The 23,081-nt window shown below is 34.4% G+C and overlaps 1 protein-coding gene across 1 annotated transcript in view; it reads left to right on the top strand.

Moving 5' to 3' along the window:
• The window catches only part of RAVER2 (ribonucleoprotein, PTB-binding 2), a 61,539-nt gene that overhangs the window by 25,398 nt on the left and 13,060 nt on the right, over positions 1-23,081 (top strand). Inside the window, exons 5-10 of the mRNA XM_008573980.1 lie at positions 8,277-8,362; positions 10,085-10,150; positions 10,302-10,413; positions 12,298-12,566; positions 14,955-15,066; positions 16,554-16,690. Coding sequence (XP_008572202.1) covers positions 8,277-8,362; positions 10,085-10,150; positions 10,302-10,413; positions 12,298-12,566; positions 14,955-15,066; positions 16,554-16,690 — 782 coding nt within the window. The remainder of the gene's footprint in view (positions 1-8,276; positions 8,363-10,084; positions 10,151-10,301; positions 10,414-12,297; positions 12,567-14,954; positions 15,067-16,553; positions 16,691-23,081) is intronic.

Genomic DNA, 23,081 nt, shown 5'->3' with positions numbered 1-23,081 from the left:
TTTTTTTGTCTGCCTGTGTTATTTCAAGCAGCCCATCTTCAAGTTCAGAGGTTCTCTCTTCTACTTCTGCAAGCCTGCTGGTTAAACTATCCATTGTGTTTTTTATTTCACTGAATAAATTCTTTAGTTTGGCAAGCTCTGTTGCATTTTTTTTTTAGGGCATTGATTTCCTTGTACATTTCTTTTTTCAGGTCCTGTATACTTTTCCTTGTTTCATCATGTTGTCTAGCTGAGTTTTCTTGTATCTCATTCAGTTTCCTTAGATTTACACTTGAAATTCCTTGTCAGACATTTCAAGGGCTTCTTGTTCTATAGGATCTAGAGCCCGAGAGTTATTACCCTTTGGTGGTGTACTTTCTTGATTTTTTGTATTTCTGGTATCTTTTCTTTGATGTTTATTCATTGTGGCAGGGGGTTTCAGAGTCCATATGTTTGACACTATTGTCTGACTATGATGTTGCTGGGGTTGCCAATTTGGTATGGCTACCTCAGTGACTGCTCAGTTGGCCACTAGTGCCTTGTGTGTGTGCTTGCCTCAGGTCTTGGGCCTCTCTGGGGAGCCACCTCTCTGGTCAGCTTGGGCTCGGCCAGGCTGCTGGGTCACAGGGTAGTACCGCAGGGTGTGTGGTCTCTGCCGAGCTTCCACCTCCCCTACTGGACGTCTCCCTGTTCCATGTGCACTGGGCCAGGCTGCTGGGATGTACGGAGGCACTGCAGAGCCTGTGGTCTCTACGGAGCTTCCCTTCCCCTGCTGGACGTCTCCCTGCTCTGTGCGCGCTGGGCCAGGCTTGGGATGGAGCCAAGTGGCGGCGGTAAAGCCTTCCTGCTGCTGGATTGTTCGGCAGCGGCCCCCCCACAGGGTGTGTGGTCTCTACAGAGCTTCCGCCTGCTCTGCTGGACGTCTCTCAGCTCCGTACGCACTGAGCTGGCTGCTCAATTGCACAGTGGTGGTATGGTCTCTGCGGAGCTTCTGCCTCTCCTGCTGGACGTTTCCCCGCTCCACGTGCACTGGGCCGGGCTGCTGGATCACATGGCAGCGGTGTGGTCCCCGCGGAGCTCCCGCCTCCCCTTCTACAGTTTTAATTGTATGGAGATATCTTTTTTTGTCTTGATCACATGAATGATAAGAAGCTCCTTATTTCCTGAGGCAACCTATTTCCTTATTTGAAAATTTCAATTACTGAAGAGTTCTTATATTAGCTGGCAATTCCAGTGATTTTTAGCTACTTAATCTTGTTCTGTTCATGAAGAAATATAGAATAAATCTATTCCTTCCATTAGAAAAGCCTTTTAATATTTGAGGACAACTATCATGAAACCTCAGTCATTTTGGATTTTCTCTGTCCTTCTACTCCTGACTTCGATGTTCTCCTTTTTTTTTTTATTTGGACTATGCATCCCTATCAGTAAAATAAATTTTGAGTACAGCCCAAATATATACAGTATATGTATCAATTCTATGTCAATTAAATACACACACCATTGTCAATCCATATATTAAGAAATGGTCAACCTTAATATTTTCATTGTTTTTTTCTTTTATTTTTTATTTTTCTTTGCCTTTTTTCCCCCTAAAATATTTGTTCTCCTTTTTTTAAAAAATTTAATTTAATTTTTTTTTTGGTTGCTGGTTGGTAGGGAATCCAGTATTTTCCTTTTTTAAGATGAAAGTAAACAGATAGAGTTGTATTTTCTTTTTATAACTCTCTTTGTATATCTCTTATAAATCTTTGGCAACTACAGTTCTATATTTGACTTTTTATAGTGTGTCACTCGATATGATAGGCCTCTAAATTCCCCACAAGTTGTTCTCTTGTGGATATAGTCTAGGTTTTCTGGGGTGTTCTAAAACTTGGTGTACACAGACATGAACATATCCTGTAGATTGGTTCTGATCAGTGCAGAATGCAGTGGGAAATTCTATTATCATATATTTCTGTGAATGCAGTCCAAGATTGTATTAGTGTTTAAAGAGGTATACCACAGTTTTGGGTCTTTAGAAAGTATTGTCCACACCTTGAACTCTGGGCTATCTTTAATAATTCCTCCCCAGTATTATTTTTGTCTCTTCATTTCATCTAAGACTAAATATTCTTCACTCTGCTTTTCTACTCAGATTGGTGTATGGCCATATGTTTTAGTGCTACTTTCTCAATTTTAAGTTAAGATGTTTCAATATTACACTGATGGAGAAATTATTTCACCAAGCAGGGCTTTTTCATTGTGTGGGGTAGCAAGAGAAGAGGATTAAATCCCTGCTTCACTTGAGCACATGAAAAGCTAGAGAATCTATGGGAAGTTTCTGGATGTTGAAGATAGACAAAGTGTTGTTTTTCCTTTGCTATATCTTAACTTATATCCCTTACTATGTCCTGAACTCACAGAGGCCTTGTCTGAGCAAACTAAAATAATTCTAAAGAATTGTGATTCTTTATACCCTTACTCTGTTTATTTCTCATTGTATCATTTTTCAAATAACTAACATAATAAAGTACACATTTACTTGTTTATTGTCTGTTTCTCCCACTCGAATGGAAGCTCCAATTAGGCAGGGATTTCTCTCTTGTTCATCACAAGCACCTAGAATAGGACTGCTATTTATAGTTAAGTGCATTCAAATAATTTGTTTACTGATTAAACCCTTTCCTTTACATCTCTGTCCTATAAATTATACATAACTCGTTGCTGACATATGGTCTAGTGTATACATTCCCAACTACTTTCTTGTCTACCTTCTTTTCTGTCTATTCTGTACACTGTCTCAGATTGATTTCCTTCCTGAATCCAATTTGATTATTACTCTCACCAAACTGATCTTTTCTTTTCAATCCCCACCTTTTAACTACCTTCAAAAATACAATATAATGTAAATATTCTAGATTTCTTTCTGTATATGCGTGTTGCAAATTTAACTATTATGCAATCACTTATAGTCTAAACTATTTTTAAACAACTTTATTGAGTTTTAATTGATGCACATTAAACTGCACATATTTAAAGTGTACAAAGTGATATGTTTTGATGTACATATATAACCACGAAATCATTACCACAGTCAAATGAGCATATATATGCCTTATCCCCAGCTGTTTCCTTTTGCCCCTTTATAATCCACCCCCTACTCTATCCCCAGAAAGTCACTGATCTGCTTTCTTTTACTATAGTTTGTATTTTCTCGAAATTTGTATAAAAGGAATCACAGTGTATGTACTGTTTGGCATCTTTCACTCAGCTTACTATTTTGAGATCTATCTATGTTGTTGCATGCATTAATAGTTTTTTCCGTTCTGTTATTGAGTAGTATTCCATTCCATAATTTGCTTTATGCAGATTTATGCTTTTATTTCTCTTGGGTAAAATAGACGGTCAGTGTCTAGGGCTCCAGTTTGCTCAGTATCCCCACCAATGCTTGGTATGTTGGTCTTTTTAATTTTAGCGTTTCTATTTGGTGTATAGTGCTATCTTATTGTGGTTTTAATTTGAATATCACTTTTGATTAATGATTTTGAGGATCTTTTAATGTGATAAGTTGCCATCTTTATATCCTCTTTGGTGATGTTTTTTCAAATATTATGTACATTTTAAAATTGAGCTGTTTGTCTTATTAAGTTGTAAGAATTCTTTTATAAAAATTTTTAAATTTTTTAAATGAAATATATTGATTGTATATAAGATACAGAATTATATTTCAATACATGTATACGATTGTGATGTTCAAATCAGGGTAAGTAGCATATTCATTAGTGCAAAACTTAATAACTTCTTTGTGATAAGAACATTTGATCTCCTCTCTTCTAGCCATTTATATCTTTCTTTATTCTAGATCCAAGTACTCTATTGGATATGTGGCTTGCAAATATTTTCTCCCAGTTTGTAGGTTTTCCTTTTATTTTCTTAATAGTGTCTTTTGAATAGCAAAACTTTTTATTTTGACAAAGTCCAAGTTATTATTATTTTCTTTTGTAATTTGTACTTCTTATGTCATATTTAAGAAATCTGGGGGTTAGGAAGAAAATGATAAAGGGCCACAAAAAATGTTTACATTGTGTAATGATAAAAACAAAACAAAAACACAAAAAAAGTAAATAAGAAATCTTTGCCAAACTCAAGGTCATGAAGATTTTTTCATTTCTTTGAGAAGTTATCTTTTACATTTAGGTATATGTTTGTGGAAAAATAGAATTAAAGATAATGTGAATCTTTTCATGAACTTTTTGAAGCACCCCTGTATAATTGTGCATAGAACTGGTGAGAGCAGAAATCCTTGCCTTGCTTCTGATCTTATGGAAAAAACATTCATTCTTTTATTATTAAGTATTATCTTAGATATATTTTCTTTACAGATTTCCTTTATCAAGCTGGGAATTTACCTCCTATTCCTACATTGCTGAGAAGTTTTATCCTGATGATTGCTGGAATTTGTCAAATGCTCTTCTCTATTGAGATGATCATATGTTTTTCTTGTTTGTCTGTTAACATGATGCATTACATTGATTGACTTTTGAGTGTTATATCATCCTTTCATTCCTAGGGTATACCTCATAGTCATGATGTTTTATAAGCCTTTTTACATATTATTAGATTTGATTTGATAACGTTTAGTTTAGAATTTTTACATCTATGTTCATGAGGCATATTGGGGTATAGTTTTCTTTTCTTGTAACATATTCTTTGACTTTGTTATAAGGATAATGCTGGCCTCATAGAATGATTTAGGAAATATTTCCTCTCTTCAGTTGTCAGGAGAGTTTGTGTTCAGTGCTATTACTTCTTTCTGACATGTTTAGTAGAATTCACTAGTGAAGTCATCTCTGTTGAATTATCTTTGTAGGAAGATTTCTAATTATAGATTCAATTTCTTTAAGAGATTTTAAAGAGCTATTTCAGGATATCTTTCTTCTTGAGTGGGCTTTGACAGTTTGTTTCTTTCAAGGAAACTGCCTATTTTGTGTAAGTTATCAAGCTTATAGGCATAACATTGTTCATAGTATTCCCTTATTCTTTAATGTCTGCAGCATTTGTAGTGATGTCCTCTCTCACATTCCTGGTAATTTGTGTCTGTTTTTTCCTGATCAGTTTGGCTAGAAGTTTATCAGTATTATTGATTTTCTCAAAGAACCAGCTTTTGGTTTCATTGACTTTATTTTCTGTTTTCTGTTTCATTGATTTTCACTTTTATTTTTATTGTTTTCTTCTCTTTGGGCATAGTTTGTTCTGCTTTCTCTGGTTTCTTAGAGTAAAACTAGATTATTCACTTGAGACCTTTCTTCTTTTTATATAAGTGTTGAATACTACACATTTCCCTCATAAATTGTGATATATTTTCATTTTTATTCATTTCAGAATACTTTCTTGTTTCTATTTTGTCTTCTTTGATCCATGGGTTATTTGTAAGTTGTTACTTAGGTTTCAAAAGTTCAGGATTTTCCAGAATTTGTTGTTGTTGTTATTGCATTAGTCTACTTCTGTTACTTATAACAGAATACCTGAGACTGGGTAATTGATAAGGAAATAGAATTTATTTCTTAAAGTTTCAGAGGCTGGGAAGTCCAAAGTCCAGGGAACACATCTGGTGAGGGCCTTGTTTGTGGGTTGTGGCTCTTCACAGCAACACAGGGTGTGTCATGTGGTGAATGGCTTGAGCAAGAGAGCAAGGGCTAAGCTTCTCACACTCTCTCCTTATAAAGCCATCAGAACCACTCCCAATACTCCGTGAATGGAAGGGTACAGTCTTCACAATCAAATCACTTCTTAAAGGCCCCACCTTTCACTTATCATAATAGGACTTCTCACCCTCTTAGCACTGTCACAGTGGGGATTAACTTTCTAATACATGAAATTTGGGGGATACATTCAATTTATATCAGTTATTGATGCCTAATTTAATTCACTTGTAGTCAGAAAACATACTTTGTATGATTTAAATTTATAAATTTGTATTTAAACTTGTTTCATGGCCCAGAGTATTGGTAAATATTCCATGTGCACTTTACTGTTGTTGGGTGGAGTGTTTTATAAATGTCAGTTAGATTAGGGTAGTTGATAGTGTTGTTTAAGTCTTCTATATTCGTACTGATTTTCTGTCAACTTATTCTATCAGTTACTGACCGGAAGGATGGGGCACAGTGAGACTCTTGGCCAAGAGCTAAGCAAGGGCAGGTAGATGTGAAGCTGTGGTCATTTTCAGATTGTTTTTATTCCTTTTGTTGTTTTTATTGTTGTTACAAACTGGTAGCTATTGTGTTCAGTAAAAGCTGTGAAGAAAAACGTGTTTTCAGTATTTTACAACAAAATACAGTGACTATCTGGAAAAGAGAAGGGGATATTGGAATCTGTAACCATAATTGTGGATTTGTCTACTTTTCCTTTCAGTCTGTACATTTTTGCTTTATATATTTTGAAGTTTTTTTATTTGGTGCACAAACATTTAAGATTGTTGTATACCCTTAATGAATTGACCCCTTTATCATTATGAAAGGAACATCTTTATCCCTGGCAATACTCTTTGCTCAGGAAGTTTTTTGATATTAATATAACTACCAGTTTTTAAAAATTAATATTAACCTATCTATCTATGTTAATATGTCTCTCTCTATGTATTTTTAATAAAATATCTCTTAAGTTGCCAAGTGGGTTTGTATCTTAGTTTATCTTGGTCAATCCTTTTCTCATATTTGCATTATTACTACTGTCTGCTCCATCAATAATCTATGACTTTAATGCAATATAGTTTTAAAAATATTTTGGCATTTGTTATTTGTGGTTCCCATCATAATTTTTTGAGGAGGGAGATTTTTATTTATCTTTCATAGATGATACATTTGGGATTTTGTGATTTAGATATTTTGCCCCAGTGGGTTATTAACTTAATTTGGAGGGGATATGTCTTTTTAAAAACCCCATTCTGGGGGCTTCAACTGCAGAAATAAAAAACAAATTAGCTCTTTCACTTAAGTTATTTTTGTTAGTCTAGTAACATTTTCTCTAATTCTTCTACACTTAATTCCCTAACATATTGCTTGCAAGGGAGTTCTTTGAGTGTACAGTACCAATTTTCCTCCTAGAAATGCCTTCCCCCCCATATTGACCTAGGTAATAGCATTCTAAACGGATCCTCTTTCATATATCCTCACATTATCATAACTCTCCTAAATTTATGCTATAATTAGACGTTCCCTCCATTCCCACAAACGGTGGGTGCTTCTTCCTTTGCTAGAGAGAATATTGAAAACTACTGAATTATATAGCTCCCTGTGGGTTAACTGAGAAAATCCTATACCTGAAACCAAGATATTGTATCATTCTACCCTCTGAGGTGGTCCCAGTGTATATACTTAGATAGTAAAAAAATTTGAATGTAACAAGGATTTATTTCACTAGTTCAGTGTTTTTTATTTTCCTACATCTGTATCACAAACAGATATTACCAGGACCTTTTCTGGATACTAAATATTTTGTATATTATATATAAATAACATATATAATATATATTTATATAACAAAAATATGTATAACATAATAATAAATATATATAATATTATATTATAATAAGTATATATTATATATAACATATATACAAACATATTATATATAATTTGTATATTATGACTATTCCCAGCTACTTTGTAAATAATTAGATGAAATTCTTGTATATATTTTCTATCTTATGGTTCTTTTTGTCTCTGTGTATTATCTATTCTGAAAACATCTCTTCTGAAGTGTACTCTGGTATTTGGACTCTTGGACTTGATTAAGAACATGGTTACCATTTATTCCTTTTATCTCTGTGTACAGTTTTGTTGTTTTCTTTTGTCATTATTATGTAAGTATTTTCGTGTACATATACTCATATTATCTTCTCAATTGGATTTTACATAAGCTTTACAAGGACAAGGATTGTATCTTGTCCCCTAGTCTCACCCTCTACCAAAATCGATCACATACCTAAAAAAACACTGAGGAAATAACATGTGTCCAATTATTATTAGACTTTATTAAAAGATGGAATTAGTTTTGTTGCACTAAGCAGTAGAGAAAAGTAAGCCTAGGCTTGGTGCTTTACAATGGTAGACGGTGTTAGAATTTTAAAACAAATTCCAGGATCAAAATAAAGGAGCCTGCCACTTTTCACCAATGAGGTTAGTATATCATTGAACTTCCAATGAATTTGTTAAAAATTTAAAGAAATATTCATTTACCTTTTTTGGAGCTCGATTTTTTAATTTTTAATTTCATATATATCATACAGTTAAATTTTTGCTTTTATTTTTTCAAAGCAGTTCTTGGAACCCCTCACAGCTTGCCACATCTGATGAATCCATCCATCTCCCCTGCATTTTTACAGTTGAATAAAGCACATCAGGTACATAAATAGCATTGCGTACTGAAGCATCAAATATTTGGAGTACCTATTTTGTTTGTTTTTAACACTTAAAGTTCTCAAGAAGTTAATTATTTTGCTTTTAAAGAAAATTCTTAATAATAAGTATAACTACATAAAATCATAACTTAATATATATATCAGATCCAGTTAAGCTAATCAAAGCAGGATAGTTATATATATTTATTTATTCCTATTTATAGGGCATTAAGAAGGAAAGAGGGATATTTTGTGATATGTTTTCTCTAGATAATAAATTGGTAGTTTTTTTAAAAGCTTCTTATGTGGTTTTAACTCAAAAAAGTATTTATAGAGAGAAAAAATAAATGAACAATAACTCTTAATTCTTAAATTTAATCAATGTTAAAAAATTAATTCATATTTATGAAAGAATATTTTTCTTACCTTTTTCAGTTAAGTATATTAAATATTTCTTTGTATTTGTAAATATCCATGATGTTGGAGATAAACATTACTTATTAATTTCAGGTACTGTTTAAGAATATGGAATCCTAATTACAAATCAAACCTAATATATAATAGATGTTTAATGTAGGTTGAATGAATGAAGGGAAATGCCTGCCTTTTATTTTTCATCCTTAGAATTTAACAAAGGAGTTGGTACATTTTAGAGTCTTTATTCATTTATTTGCTCAGCATATTTTATTGAGAATCTTGACATGTATGTACTATACATTGTGCTAATTATTGAGGCTACAGCATCAAACAAAACATTCATAGTCTCTGTTGTTACAGAATTTCAGCCAGTAGGGAAAGCAAACATTAAACAATTAAAATAATGTGTAAGGAATGATGAAAGTGGGAGTCCATAGTATTGATAATATTCCCTTTGTTTTAGGAGAAAGACCAAGATGCTTACTTTTGATTTTAAGCTGGCCCTTCCTGCCTCTTATGCTTATTGTGCATCCCTGGCCTGCTACAGTGGCCTGCTTTTGGTCTTCAGGGACCCTGTTCTCTCCTCCTTAGGTCTTTGTTCTTGCTGTCCCTTCTGCCTGGAAAAACCCACATCCCAACACAACCTAATTCCCCCAGACTTCACCTAATTACTTCTCCATAGCGTTCAGATCTCAGCACAAGAGTTAGTTCCTCATGGAAACCTCCTTGAATGTTCCATTCTAAATTGAATCCCCCCATTATTTGTTGTCATAGCTCCTTGTATTTTTCCTTCATATAATTACCATTTGTAATTATATATGTACATATGTTTTTGTAATTAAATAATGTCTCCCTTCCTGGGGGGACCATAAGATCCATGAAGGCAGATCATACTGTTGTATTTCTTACTATGTAGCACAGTGCCTGACACACAGAAAGTGTTCAATAAATCTTCATTGGATGATTAAGTGAATAAATAAGTGAATGAATATAATGTCACTGTCACTAAAACCAGAAAGGGCTGAGGGGAGGGGAGGAAGGATCAAAGAAGGAAAAGATATGGAATTAGTCTCATGACCAAATGGTCACCTCTTGTATATTATTAAAGGAATTAATTAGCATTTCCTTAAGTTGGAAAGTAGAATATTGTATTAAGAAGCTGTTGCTTTTACTCAGATCAACTGGAGAACTGAACTTTAAAATGAATTGGGTTACACAAGAAGTAGCTTTTCAAAATTAGGCTAACTTAATGTTTTATCATTTTCACAGAGGTCAGTTATGGGTAATACTTCTGATTTATCCCTTCAGAATCTTTCTCATGTACCGCTGGCACAGCAACAGTTAATGAAGTTTGAGAACATTCATACTAATAATGTAAGTATAGTATTATATTTTTCTTTTGAAATCAGTTTTTTTCTAGAATTAGGCTGTTGATCATGTTATTTATGAATTTTCACATATGTAGCCCCCTTTAGGTTAAATCTTAACTTCCATGGGCAAAAATCTTACGTTTTTTCTTTTGTAGAAACCTGGCTTACTTGGAGAACCCCCAGCCATGATACTTCAAACTGCACTAGGGATAGGATCGGCGCTTCCATTGAAAATGGACTTGGGGCATCCTGGAGAAGCACATAAAAGTAAATGAAGTGTATTTACTGAGAAGTCAGTAAATAGGTTTGAAATTTAAAGATAGTTTACCTTTTGTTCTACTTGGATTTACAGGAAGGTCAAATTTGAGTTTTAGTCATTTAAAATTTCAAGAATCCTCTTGGCTTTTCTATTTTTAATATTGATAAGTTATTGATGCACTTGCTTCCATACCAAGATAAGACTTTCCCTGTTGGATATGCTTTAATATTTCATGCAGGTTCACAGCAGTATGAGGTAAAGACATGGATCCATTTGAGACTGACATGCTGCCCACTGGGCTGACAGCACATTACATATGTAACCATTTAATTTTTGCCTGGATAAGAAACCCTTAGCTTTTATAAAAGAAATACCTTGTATTTGTAAATTTAAAGTTTGATTATTTATTTGTATCATTTTAAAATATCTTCAAATTAGTAGTAGAATAAAAATAATATGTGTACTATGTGCTTCTGAAATTAAAACAATTTTTTTTTAGAACAATAGCGACATGGTGTTATACACCTAGATTTCTTATTTGAATGTGATTTTGTAAAGCACTTTGAAGCTTAATTGAAATTTGCTTAGACATGAGCATGCTGAGTGAAAACAGAAGGGCCACAGTAATAAAAAAAAGTCAATAGAATATAAGTGGCATACTTAACCTCTTATACATAAAATCAACTAGTCAATGATCAAATAACTCAGTCAATTCTGACTGTTAAAATTATCTGGGCAAAAGTTAACTGCTGAGGAAATTTTTATGGTATGATGGGGTCTGTCTTTCCAAAAAATTAAATTATCTATGACTAAAAGCTTATGCAAATGTTTATAGGTTGTCCGATTAAATAAGAAGCCATTTGCTTTAGCATGTACTGCTTTAAGAATGAATACTGAAAATTCAGAGTGTCCAAATAAATATATTGCTAAAAGATATGAGAAACAAAGTATCCATCTCTTAATGTTTAGTACTTAAAACAATTGAAGAAATTTGTTTAGTGAATTTGTAAAATGCACATTTGACTTAGTTATCAAAATGAGCTCTTTTCATTTCAATTTTGACCTATAGATTTTTAAAAAGTGGAATGGTTCAGAATTTTTCTACTGAAACTTTAAAAAGTTTAAAAAAGAAGTCTTAATTTGTAGTATTTGTGCATTTCTGTGTGTGAATATTCCAACCATGGCCAATTTCAAGTTACCAATATGAAGACACTAAACTCGAGAGCCGGGAAGAGAAATGCACAATTGGCTCTCATGAGCAGACGCAAGCCGGCTAACCAAATTTATTGTGAGATTCAGTCAAACTTTATTAATTTTTAAGTGTCAGAGAACTTTTAAGCTTGACTTATTTAATTATTACCTTCAAATGTGGAAGCAGGCAAATTGCAGTGAATGGGCATTTTTTTTAAAAGCACTGCTTTAAACACCAAAAAGTATATAAACTTCTCTCAACTTCTAAAATATGCAATTAAAACTTGGATTTTTTTTTTTTTTTTTTTTGCCCTTTTTGAGACCGGCCGCACCTTGCTCAGCCAGTGAGCGCACCGGCCATCCCTATATGGGATCCGAACCCGCGGCGGGAGCGCTGCCGCACTCTCCTGAGTGCGCCACGGGCTCGGCCCAAAACTTGGATTTTAAAAATATATCACTGAAGTTTATCTTGGAAGTTGTTGGAAATAAGAACAGCATCATTACTATTGTAAGATCTTGTTTTTTTCATAGAGGAACCTCCTAATTTATAACCTTTAATCTTATCTTTTGAATTTAACTGTTCTTTAGTAGGTACAAAATTGGTTTCTCTGCATTTTGCCCACAACTTAACAAAATCAGAAGGACTGTTGTGAACAAGTCTGGTCTAACTAAAAGCTTTTTGCATTTGTGGTTCACTACAGCATCTAATCTGATTCCAACTCAAACAACTGTAACAGCTAGAATGGGCATATTACCATTCTTTCCAAATCAGCACATCGCTGGACAAGCCGGGCCAGGGCATAGTAATACTCAGGAGAAACAGCCAGCCACGGTGGGAATGGCAGAAGGAAATTTCTCAGGGTCACAGCCTCACCTTCAGAGCTTTCCAAACCTTACTGCTGGGGGATTGCTGACAGGACACCCTAAGCAGCTGCAAAGCCAGCCAAAAGGCACAGAGACAAGTTCAGGGGTAAGAAAAGTGTGTGTGCACACATGTAAATTATATCTTAAATTATTCTAATATTAGGATATGCTAATTGTGGTTATAGGTGGCATAATTTATGAAGTATCATAAAGCAATCTTAGCTATGTTTTAAACTTTAAAGGAAATTAATATATACTTAAAGTATATAAATATGGATTACAAACTAGATAATTGCGATGTCATTAAATGATGACTTTTTCGTAGTTTACATTTACTTTTCAAAATTGAAGAAAACAGCATTCTTTTTTTTTTTTTTTTTTTTTGTCTTTTGTCTTTTTTCCGTTTCCGGCAACGGATCGCAACGGCTTTGCTCCCGCGCCTCGCTCAGCCAGTGAGCGGGAACCGGTCTGTACGTGGGATCCGAACCCTCGGGCGGGAGCGCCGCCGCGCTTCCCAAGCGGCGCACTATCCATTGCGCCACCGGGCCGGCCCCAAAAAACAGCATTCTTTAAAAAAAAAAAAAAACCTTATTATAAATAAGCAAACAAAACTCTTTTGATAGATTATGCCAGCTGACATTTGGAACTATGCCTAATGATTTGCCAGTTTGTAAGTAAAATAATTTGTGTAAAATGAGTTTTTTAAATCTGTTATAAAATAATTTAAATATGAATTCTTTATTTTTTATAAATGTTTGCTTTACTGAAAAATTTGTGATATGCATGGTTTTCAAAAATAATTGATATTTTAAAAATAAGATATAAACTAATTTAAGTTCAAAATCTATAGTTTGTAAAAGGTTAGAGTATCATTAATATCCAGTAATATAGTGATATTATTTCTAAGGCTTTCTAAGTAAGTAGTAATGCTGTTCTTTAAAATATGCTTTTTTCTATTTTAAAAATACATTGTGTAGCTAAGTAAGGCATTTTAATATTTAAAGGCAGAATGAATTTTATTTTATCTGAAAAATATCAAAATCTGTTATTAAACTCTGGTCTGTTCAAAAGAATCTGATTTCTGTTTTAGTCCTAAAAATTTTTACCCAGTCATTTTATTGGTTCATATACCACTGATATTTGTAAATGTTATAATAAGTAGGTAGAATAAAGTATGTCTAATTTTTATTTTATTTTTATCCTAAAATACCCTTTGGTTTGTAATTGATATAAAACTTAGGCTATAAGCAGCATATAAGGAAAAATATTCACAGAGTTGGTTGTATTAAAATGTCAAAATAATAATACTGAATTTGTAAGAGATTTTGTTGTTACATAGTCATAGCAGGAAGTATGGATAGAATGTGCTACAGTTGTACATTGAGAAAGCTAATGCAACTCTTTATAGAATGAATTTTAAAATTTTATCTGCAGTATCAATTGCTTGGGTTATTGAGGAAAATTAAACAAGTAGTTTTGCAGTCTTTTATTCATTGTAAGCACCAGAGTCTTTAGAAAATGTTTGGATTTGGGTGATTCACATAATGGGCAAATTAGTCTCTTTTGAAGAGGACAGCCAAGGTAGGGCAGTGTCTGGAAAACAAGTTTTATGAAGAACTGGGAGATGGAATTAAAAGAGAATTAAATTTTTCCATGAACTTTTTGAAATACCCTCATAGTAACCGAAATTGTGTCTTATTTTTAAATCTTTACTATCAGGCAGTGAAATGTAAAAAATTCTATTAGAAGAATCTGAAATACACTGTATCTCCTTTTTTTCTGTTAAAGAAATATTAGAGGTCTGGCCAGTTAGCTCCCTCAGTTTTAGAGTGTGGTGCTGATAACATCAAGGTGAAGTGTTTGGATCCTCATACTGGCCAACCACCAAAAAACAAAGACAACGGAAAAAAGAGAAATACTAGAATCCTTATACCTAACAATTTACATAAAAATATACTGACATTTTCAAGAAATGTGAATTTCTAGCTTTATCATCTAAATGTGGAGTTGGAGTTTATTAAACCAACTTATTTTGTTTGGTATTATTTTTAGTACCAGAGATAAGTAAGCTTTGCTTTTGTCATTTGATTATGGTCACATTATATAAAATAAAAATCTTAGTTAAAAAAAAAAGTTGATAACAGTATTTCTGGAAATGAGATATGGAATTTGTTTTTTCTGGTGAAGATGAATTCTTTCCTGGTTCAAGTGAGAAGTTTATACAAGATGGCCCTTAATTTTCTTTCAGTTCTAAAGTTGTATGATGCTAGAATAGTTTAAAAAAACTAATTGAAAAAAAATAATAACAGGTGAAATGAGAAAGTTTTAATAAACATCCATAAATATTTCATAAGTATATATCATCAAAGATTAGGTTCCACAAATTTTTATCACACTAGACTAGATTTATTGAAAAATAAGTTTATTCTCTCTGCATTTTGATTTTCTTGTACCTCTTATTAAACACACCCCATCTTTTGTTTTTGATAAACAGGCTGCCTCTAAGAATCAGACTTCACTCTTGGGAGAACCACCAAAAGAAATTCGGCTCAGTAAAAATCCATACTTGAATTTGGCAAGTGTGTTGCCCAGTATGTGCTTATCATGTAAGTGAGGGCTCAGTATGATATACTGGAGTCTTACTGAATACTTTCCAAAATGAATTTTACTTTAATTTTTAATATAAAGGAAGCAAATAATGCCTGTTGACCAAATTAAGGCCTAAGTTAGGCCCACTCTCTAAATTGAAAGAGTAATTAAAATTAAGGGACTTAAAAATATTGTTTTATTTAAAGAAAGTATCTTTTATCGTTTTTTAAATTAAGAATATAATCAATTTATTGAATTAGTTTTGAATCATGACTGAAAATAATCGGGTAAAACAATTATGAGGTGGCAATACCATAATTCTTTACAACACATATGGAGTGATTTTTCTTTTTCTTTTTTGTTTTTTTGGCGGCTGGCTAGTACAGAGATTGAACCCTGGACCTTGGTGTTACCAGCACCACACTTTAACCAGCTGAGCAAACCAGCCAGCCCAAGGAGTCATTTTTCTAAACCAGATGGTTAAACCTTTAAGTAATCTAATATATCCAGAGTATTTGGACGCTCCAGAAATGTATCAACTGTTAATAATCAGAAGAAATGGAATTTTCTTTTTCTTTTTTGAAGGACCCCCTCAGGCCTTTAACTATGCATTCAAATATAGTTTTAAGAGAAAATCACAAATGTGATGTGCCCCAGGCACAAAGATAATCACTGCAGTATTGGTTGTCCATAGTGAAAATCTGGATACCTTAACGTTTGTCATTAAGGGAATGGGTAATTAAATAGTTCAATATAAAGTGGAATATTGTGCAACTTTTTTTATTATTAAGGGATATCTACATATACTAATATGAAATAATCTCTAAAGCATATTTTTAAGTGGAAAAATCAAATGTATGCATAAAATGAATCCATTTATGTTTATTTAAAACTATATATTCTTACATGTACATATTTGAGTGTGTAAATGCATAAAGTAAATCTTGGAAAATAAATTCTAAACTGCTACTTCTGGGAAGAAGAATAGAATTGAATGAAAAGAGATGAAAAGATGAATTTCATTTTTAATATACGTCCTGTGTATTTTTTGAAGTATCTTTGAACCCAGACATTAATTTGTGATTTTTTTTAAAAGTCAGAAAAAAACTTAGATATGCTTTAAATATACCTCTTATATATTGATCTGACCTAAAAATAGATGGTGACTATGACTTCATTAGCAACTATGACTTCATTAGCAAGAGTGGTTAACTTATATTTAGTATGCCTTGTTTTAGAGATTAGACACATTAAAAAAAAATGTTTCCACCTAAATTATTCACCCATAGGGCAAGCTTTCATTTTCAGATGAGTAAAACAATCTCATGAGAGATATATATATGTATCTCATCCCCGCCCCCAGGTAAAATAAATATAGATATATATTAGAAAACTAAGATTTGTGTTATATTTGAGAACATGCTGAGTTAATGAATTTTGCATTCTGTTTATAATTTATAATTAAAAAATCTAACTAAAATAAACTTATTGATTTTGCCTTTAGCCTCTGCAAGTAAAACCACTCTACATAAGACTGGAATTGCAAGCACCATGCTGGATGCAGTCTCTCAGGGAAATGAAGCACAATATACATCAGAAAAGTGCATTGCTTATCCTTCATCTTTTGGTGATTATGCACAGGTAAATGATTCTCAGGTTCTGAGGGTATGTAGAAAAATTGATCCAGCTATGTGTTTGAATTCACTGAAAATGAAATTGTAATTCCTGTAGTATCATAGGAAAGTAAAATTGTACTGTTCTATAAAATATTTTCTTGTTCACCATTTGAAATTTTAAGATGTGTTCAAGAGATGGTTTAGCATCATTTTGCACTAGGTATTTACCTCTCATTGTTTACACTAGTGGTTGGCAAACTGTAGCCCACCACCTGTTTTAGTAAATAAAATTTTTTTGTAACACAACCACATTCATTCATTTACACATTGTCTATGGTGCTGTAATGCTACAATAAAAGAGTTGAGTGATTGCAACAGAGACTATATGGCCTGCAAGATTAAATATTTATTATCTGGCTCCTTGCAGATTAACTCTGCTGACCTCTGGTTTACAGCAGTGTAGACCTAAGAAACCTATTGAATGCTTCTGTTTTTCTCCCACTGCTTATAGATGTAGGGAGATGATTATATTTATAGGCACTACTGTGCTAACTTTCAAACCAGTCAGCCAGTCAGTAGTATAAAAGTATTATATTCAAAAGATGTACATTACTTAAATATGTCAGTTTTACTTTGGCTCTTTCTCCTTCAACTTATTCTTAATTGCTTAAGCTGAGAGTACATGTCGTGTCAGCACTATATGATTATGTAATTATAATTAACAGTCCGATTCTTTCTTATTTCTTAGAGCAGTCAGCTTCTTCTCAGCTCTGTTCTATTTGTTGGAGCAATGCCTCCACTTTGATTTCCTTGCATCATCTGTCTAATGAACTTAGAAAAGAGAGCCAATGTGAATTCACTTGAACAATTGATGCCTCATTATGTTTTTATGATAGGGTACTAGAAACATAGGTCAAATTGTGTAAAAATGGTGCAGCTAGATGTAAGCAAAATGTTCGATAAAATCTTTTATATACCTGGAACAAGATGGAAAAATAAGTGTTGGAAGATGATGTAATTAGTTGGCAACATACCTGTACTCAAGGAATGGCAATTATGAATTGATGCAGCATGGAAGGCATTCTCTTACATTGTTTCATAAGCCTCTTTATTCCTTTATTGTTAACTTTTTTTTTTATTGGTGGCTGGCCAGTTCTGGGATCTGAACCTGTGATCTTGTCATTACAGGGCTGTGCTCTAACCAACTGAACTAACCAGCCAGTCCTTTAAGTTATGACATAGATAAGGTTGTTAATTGTTTGCTGATTATATTTACAGCAGACAAACAGCCAAGGAAATTGTTTGAGATGTGTGAAATCTTTTATGAATAATTTATAGTTGTGAATATTAGAAGCAACCTAAATTTACAATTCATAAGACCTAGTAAACAAATTATGTCATATTTATACCAATATATACAATGCAAGTATTAAAAAATCATGTAAAACAATGCGTAAACACATGGTAAGTTCTTCATTATCTATTGTTAATTTAGAAAATTTACAAAATATAGTCCTGTACAATCCTGGTTTTTTGTTCATTTCTTTACAAGGAACAAAATTTACTTTTAAAACAGGAGAAGTCCAATAGCTTTTTGTACTGACCTTTTCATTTGTTCTATTTTACTTTTGAAATTACTCTCGCTCTTCTAAGCAGTTTTGCTTATTAGATTAGTAACTTATTGTATATTTCTCATGTCTAGAGAAAGAATCTTTCTCATTTACACATGGAGAGATAAAGATGCTGTTATTAGTCCGTTTTTGTTGCTTATAACAAAATACGTGGAACTGGGTAATTTATAAAGAAAATGAAGTTTATTTGCTTACAGTTTCTGAGGCTGGGAAGTCCAAAGTCCATCTGGTGGTGGCGACAGTGACCCAGGGGTCTCACATTGCAAGATGGTGGAAGCAGAGATTGCAGAGAGAGAGAGAAAGACAGACTCTCCTCTTCTTTTAAAGTCCTCAGAACCACACCCCTGACCACCATTTTTAATCCATTCACTACTGTACGGTCCTACAATCCAATCATCCCTTCAGGGCTCCACCTTTCAATTACCTTAATAGGATTTCTCACCCTCTTAACAGTCACAGTGGGGGCTAAGTTTCTAATACATAAAACTTGGGGGACACAATTCAAGTTCCAGTGAGTTTGGGGGGACATAATTCAATCCACTGCAGATGCCTTTTGCATGCCATGCATCCTCTTGCCTCTACACTTGCCTACCCAGAGGTACTGTGGAGGAGGGAGTCTTCCCTGGGTTCAGCGTCACCTTGGACAGTCCCTGCTTCTGCCTCATGCTTGTTCATAAAGTGAAATTTGTTTTCTCTCTCTCGTGTTCTTTCATCCTTATAAAGTAAACTTAATTAAATGTTACTAATGGAATAAAGTAACTAGAAAATGGTGGTCATGTATTAGGAATTTCTTTTACTATATCCACTGCTAGAATGGAGGAAGAGGTCTAAGGGGAAAGGAACCAACAGTTTTTTTCTTTTCATTTGCTATATGCTTTACAATGTAAGCATTTAATTTTCATAAGAGCCCTTTGAGATTTAAATGACCACCTCCATAATACAAGTGGAGAAGCGTAGAGTAAACAGTCTTTCCAAGTTCCTACAGTTAGCGAATGGTTTCTCTGATTCCAAAGCCCACATTATTTTCATTATTCCGTGGAGAAGTTTCTTCAGTCATAGAAGTAGTGTCTCAGAAATTGTTTGCATAGGCTGCTGTGCGTAAGGATTAGGACAGCAGAATGTGTCAAGGCATAGATGGATAAAATAATCTCTATTTCCAATAAAACCATCACATTTAAAAATCCTAATTGGCATTTCCAGTATTGGTGAAGTTGTTTGTATCAGACTGTCTCTACTGCAGATAATCATTATTAAAATTGGACTAAATATGAAAGAAAAAACAACTGTTTGGCACTGGAGAATAACCAGAAGCAGGCAAAAACTGAAGAGGAATCAGCTCTTGAAAGAAAGAAATTCTCTGGATGAGATTCGTGTTCCTATGGCCTTTTGTCTAATACCACTCCCTACTCTATGCAGAAAGCTGCAGTCTTACTGACTTAAAGAGTCGGAAGACAGAATTCAGCACTGTTAGTTAGCAAGGCTGAAAAGAGGGGAGGAGTCCCCAAAAAGAGGGAGTTGCATAGGAAGGAGCCTCAAAATGTATGTATAAACTCAGACCAAATATACTTGGCTGACCCCTGAACTGTTTGTGAGGGAGAGGAAAAAGATAATGGGGCATAAAATATTTGAAAACATAACCAAATTTGCTTCAAAAAACATATCTAACAGACTTAGGGGTCTCTTGCAAAACAGGATAAAAGTAAAATTTTACCTAGGTACATCATAGTTAATATGCTGAAAACCATAGTTATAAAGAGATAACCTTGAAAGCAACCAGATGAGAACAATGCACGTTATCTTAAGACAGGTTTCTCAACCTTGGCATTGTTTGCCCTTTGGGGCTGGGTACTTCTCTTATTGAGGGGCTATCCTTGCACTGTAGGATATTTAGCAGCATCCTTCTCCTCTACCCATTAGGTTGCTCCCCATGGAGAACGACTGTGTTAAGGCAACTGGGTAATACATAGGTAGATTTTTTTTAAAGACTATATATTTTCTTTTATTTAAAAGCAAAAATTATAATATATTGTTGGTTTATAATGAACGTAGATATAGTATATTTAACAATAGTAAAAAGGACAGCATGGGGTAAATGAACTTTATGGTTGTGGCGTTATTATATTTAAATGAAGCAGAACAACAGTAACTCTAAGTAGACTGTAATTATTTCTGAAATGCATATTGTAATCCATACAGTAACCATTAAAAATTATACAAAGAATTATAACTAAAATGTCAGTAGTTTAATTACAATGGAATTCTAAAAATATCTGATTAAGCCAAAACGTGTCAGAAAAAGAATATAATTAGATCTAATAGAAAACAAATATCTAAATGGTAAACATAAATTGAAAAACAATAATTAAATAAAAACATAGTATATATTTAAATGATAATAGAGATTGTCAGCAAGGCAAGAATATACACTTTTACCACTTCTGTTCAACATTTTACTGGAGGATTTAATTAGTGCAATAAGGTTTTTTAAAAAGTATGAAATTGGGCCGTCCCGGTGGCACACTGGAGAGTGCACCGCTTGGGAGCGCGGCAGCGCTCCTGCCGAGGGTTCGGATCCCATGTGGAGACCGGTTCCCGCTCACTGGCTGAGCGAGGTGCAGGCACAACACTGTGGGTTGCGATCCCGTTGCCGGTCCCCGGTACGGGCGCGACACTGAGGGTTGCAATCCCGTTACCGGTCAGTAAAAAAGACAAAAAGGAAAAAAAAAAGTATGAAATTGGAAGGGAAAAGTAAAAGTGTCTCTCTTTGTATATGACATGATTGTTTACATGAAATATTATTAAGAATCTGAAAAGCAACCACTAAAACTAACGAGTAAACTTTACATGGCCACAGGTAGAAGGGCAGTATACAAAAATCAATTTTATTTCTATATACTAGCAGCAAATGATTGGAAGATGAAGTTTTAAAAAATTTCCATTTATGATAGCACCCAACATGAAATGCAAAGCAATAAGTTAACAAGATTTGTAAAAACCTACAATGAAAAGTACAAAACATTGCTGAGAGAAATTAAAGAAGATGCCTGTGAATGGAGAGCTATACTACATTCATGGGTTGGAAGACTTGAAATTGGTAAGTTACCAGTTCTCCCCAGGTTGATTGAGTGCAAACCCAACCAGTTTCTCAGCAGCCTTTTTCTTAAATAGAAATTGACTACTGGTACTTAAAATCCATATTGAAATGAAAAGGAACTACAATGCCAAAACAATTTTATGTAAGAAAGAAGTTGAAGGACTTTCCCTACATAACTTCAGGATTTACTAAAAAGTTATAGTAATCAAGACTGTGGTATTGGCATAATGATAGTAAAATTTATGAGTAGAAGAGAATAGAGAGTCCAGAAATAAACCCATACTTACATGGTAAGTTGATTTTTGTCAAAGATGCCAAAACAATTCAGTAGGGAAAGAATAGAATGTTATCCATATGGGAAAACCCTGACTCTTGCCTCATGCTTTACTCTAAGAGTAAAATCTAATGTAAAATCTAAGCCATTGATAATATCAGCAAAAATGGCACAGTAAGAATTGCCAAACATTTTCTCCATAAAAGCATTAATAAAACTGGCAAAAACTATCAAAATCAACTTTTATAGAACTCTAGAAATTAACTAAAGGCTTGTAGCAATCCACAGAGCATTTGTTCGAGAAAAGCGACTGAATCTTGGTAAGAGCAGCAAGCTTCACAGTCTTTCAATCTGCCCTTATTCCAGTTCTTCTGTTTCCATTTTTAGCAACCCATTGTCACAGTCAAAATCATCAAGCTGGCAGCCACTGGGGGGGGGGGGGGGAAGGGATGGGAACCCCCCGGGGGGGGGGGGGGGGGGGGGGGGGGGGGGGGGGGTGGGGGGGGGGGGGGGGGGGGGGGGGGGGGGGGGGGGGGGGGGGGGGAGGAAGGGATTGGAACTCCCACAAAGCCTCATTCCCAAAGAACTGTCATTATTTGACCTTGTTTGCTGGTTCCCTGGAAGACCCCATCAGAAAGGCTGTCTTAATTGACCTGACTCAGACCTTGCTTTTTCCCCAAGAGAATTTTTTGAAAACATGTAGAGGAAATGGTTTAGCTTTGTGACTGCCTGATGTGGTAGATAACATTTGTGGCAAAGAATAGGCTAACCAAAAAGCTTTAAAGAAAAATCTGGGGAATTAGATGATTTCAGGGCCATTGAGAAGTTCTAATATACTTCTGGGAATCTTACCAGGTCATATGCATATATAGGGCTGTGCATATGCTTAGGAAAGTCCTGAGAAGTCCCCAAGCTCTCACTTCTGGCTGCCCTTGAGCCTCTGCACAAGCAAGAAGTGAGGGCTAAAGCAGAGTTGTCAGCTGCCTGGCTGAGTGTTGAAGGCATGGCCCAACACACACACAGCCCCTATGCAAAGTCTGGGCAACTTACTGGTTTCAGGTGCTTAAGGAAATCTCTGTCCATTCATTAGCTGACCACTAAGCTAACAGAGTAGAGTCAACAAATACAGAATTTACATAATTAGTTCCGAAAAGTCACTAAGCAATCAACAATAACAAAGAGCAATAAAATCCTGAAGAGAAGGTAGAATTTGATTTTCAGAATTGCCACATATGGGCCGGCCCGGTGGCGCACTGCTACAGTGCGCCGCTTGGGAGCATGGTGGCGCTCCCGCCGAGGGTTCGGATCCCACATACAGACCGGTTCCCGCTCACTGGCTGAGCGAGGTGCGGGCGCAGCACCGAGGGTTGTGATCCCGTTGCCAGTCCTGGTCCGTTACGGGCGCGACACTGAGGGT

This window comes from Galeopterus variegatus, unplaced genomic scaffold, assembly GCF_000696425.1.
Source record: "Galeopterus variegatus unplaced genomic scaffold, G_variegatus-3.0.2 Scaffold979, whole genome shotgun sequence".
NCBI lineage: Eukaryota > Metazoa > Chordata > Mammalia > Dermoptera > Cynocephalidae > Galeopterus > Galeopterus variegatus.
The sequence above is the reverse complement of the archived record's forward strand: the minus strand, read 5'-3'. Positions and strand labels throughout refer to the sequence as shown.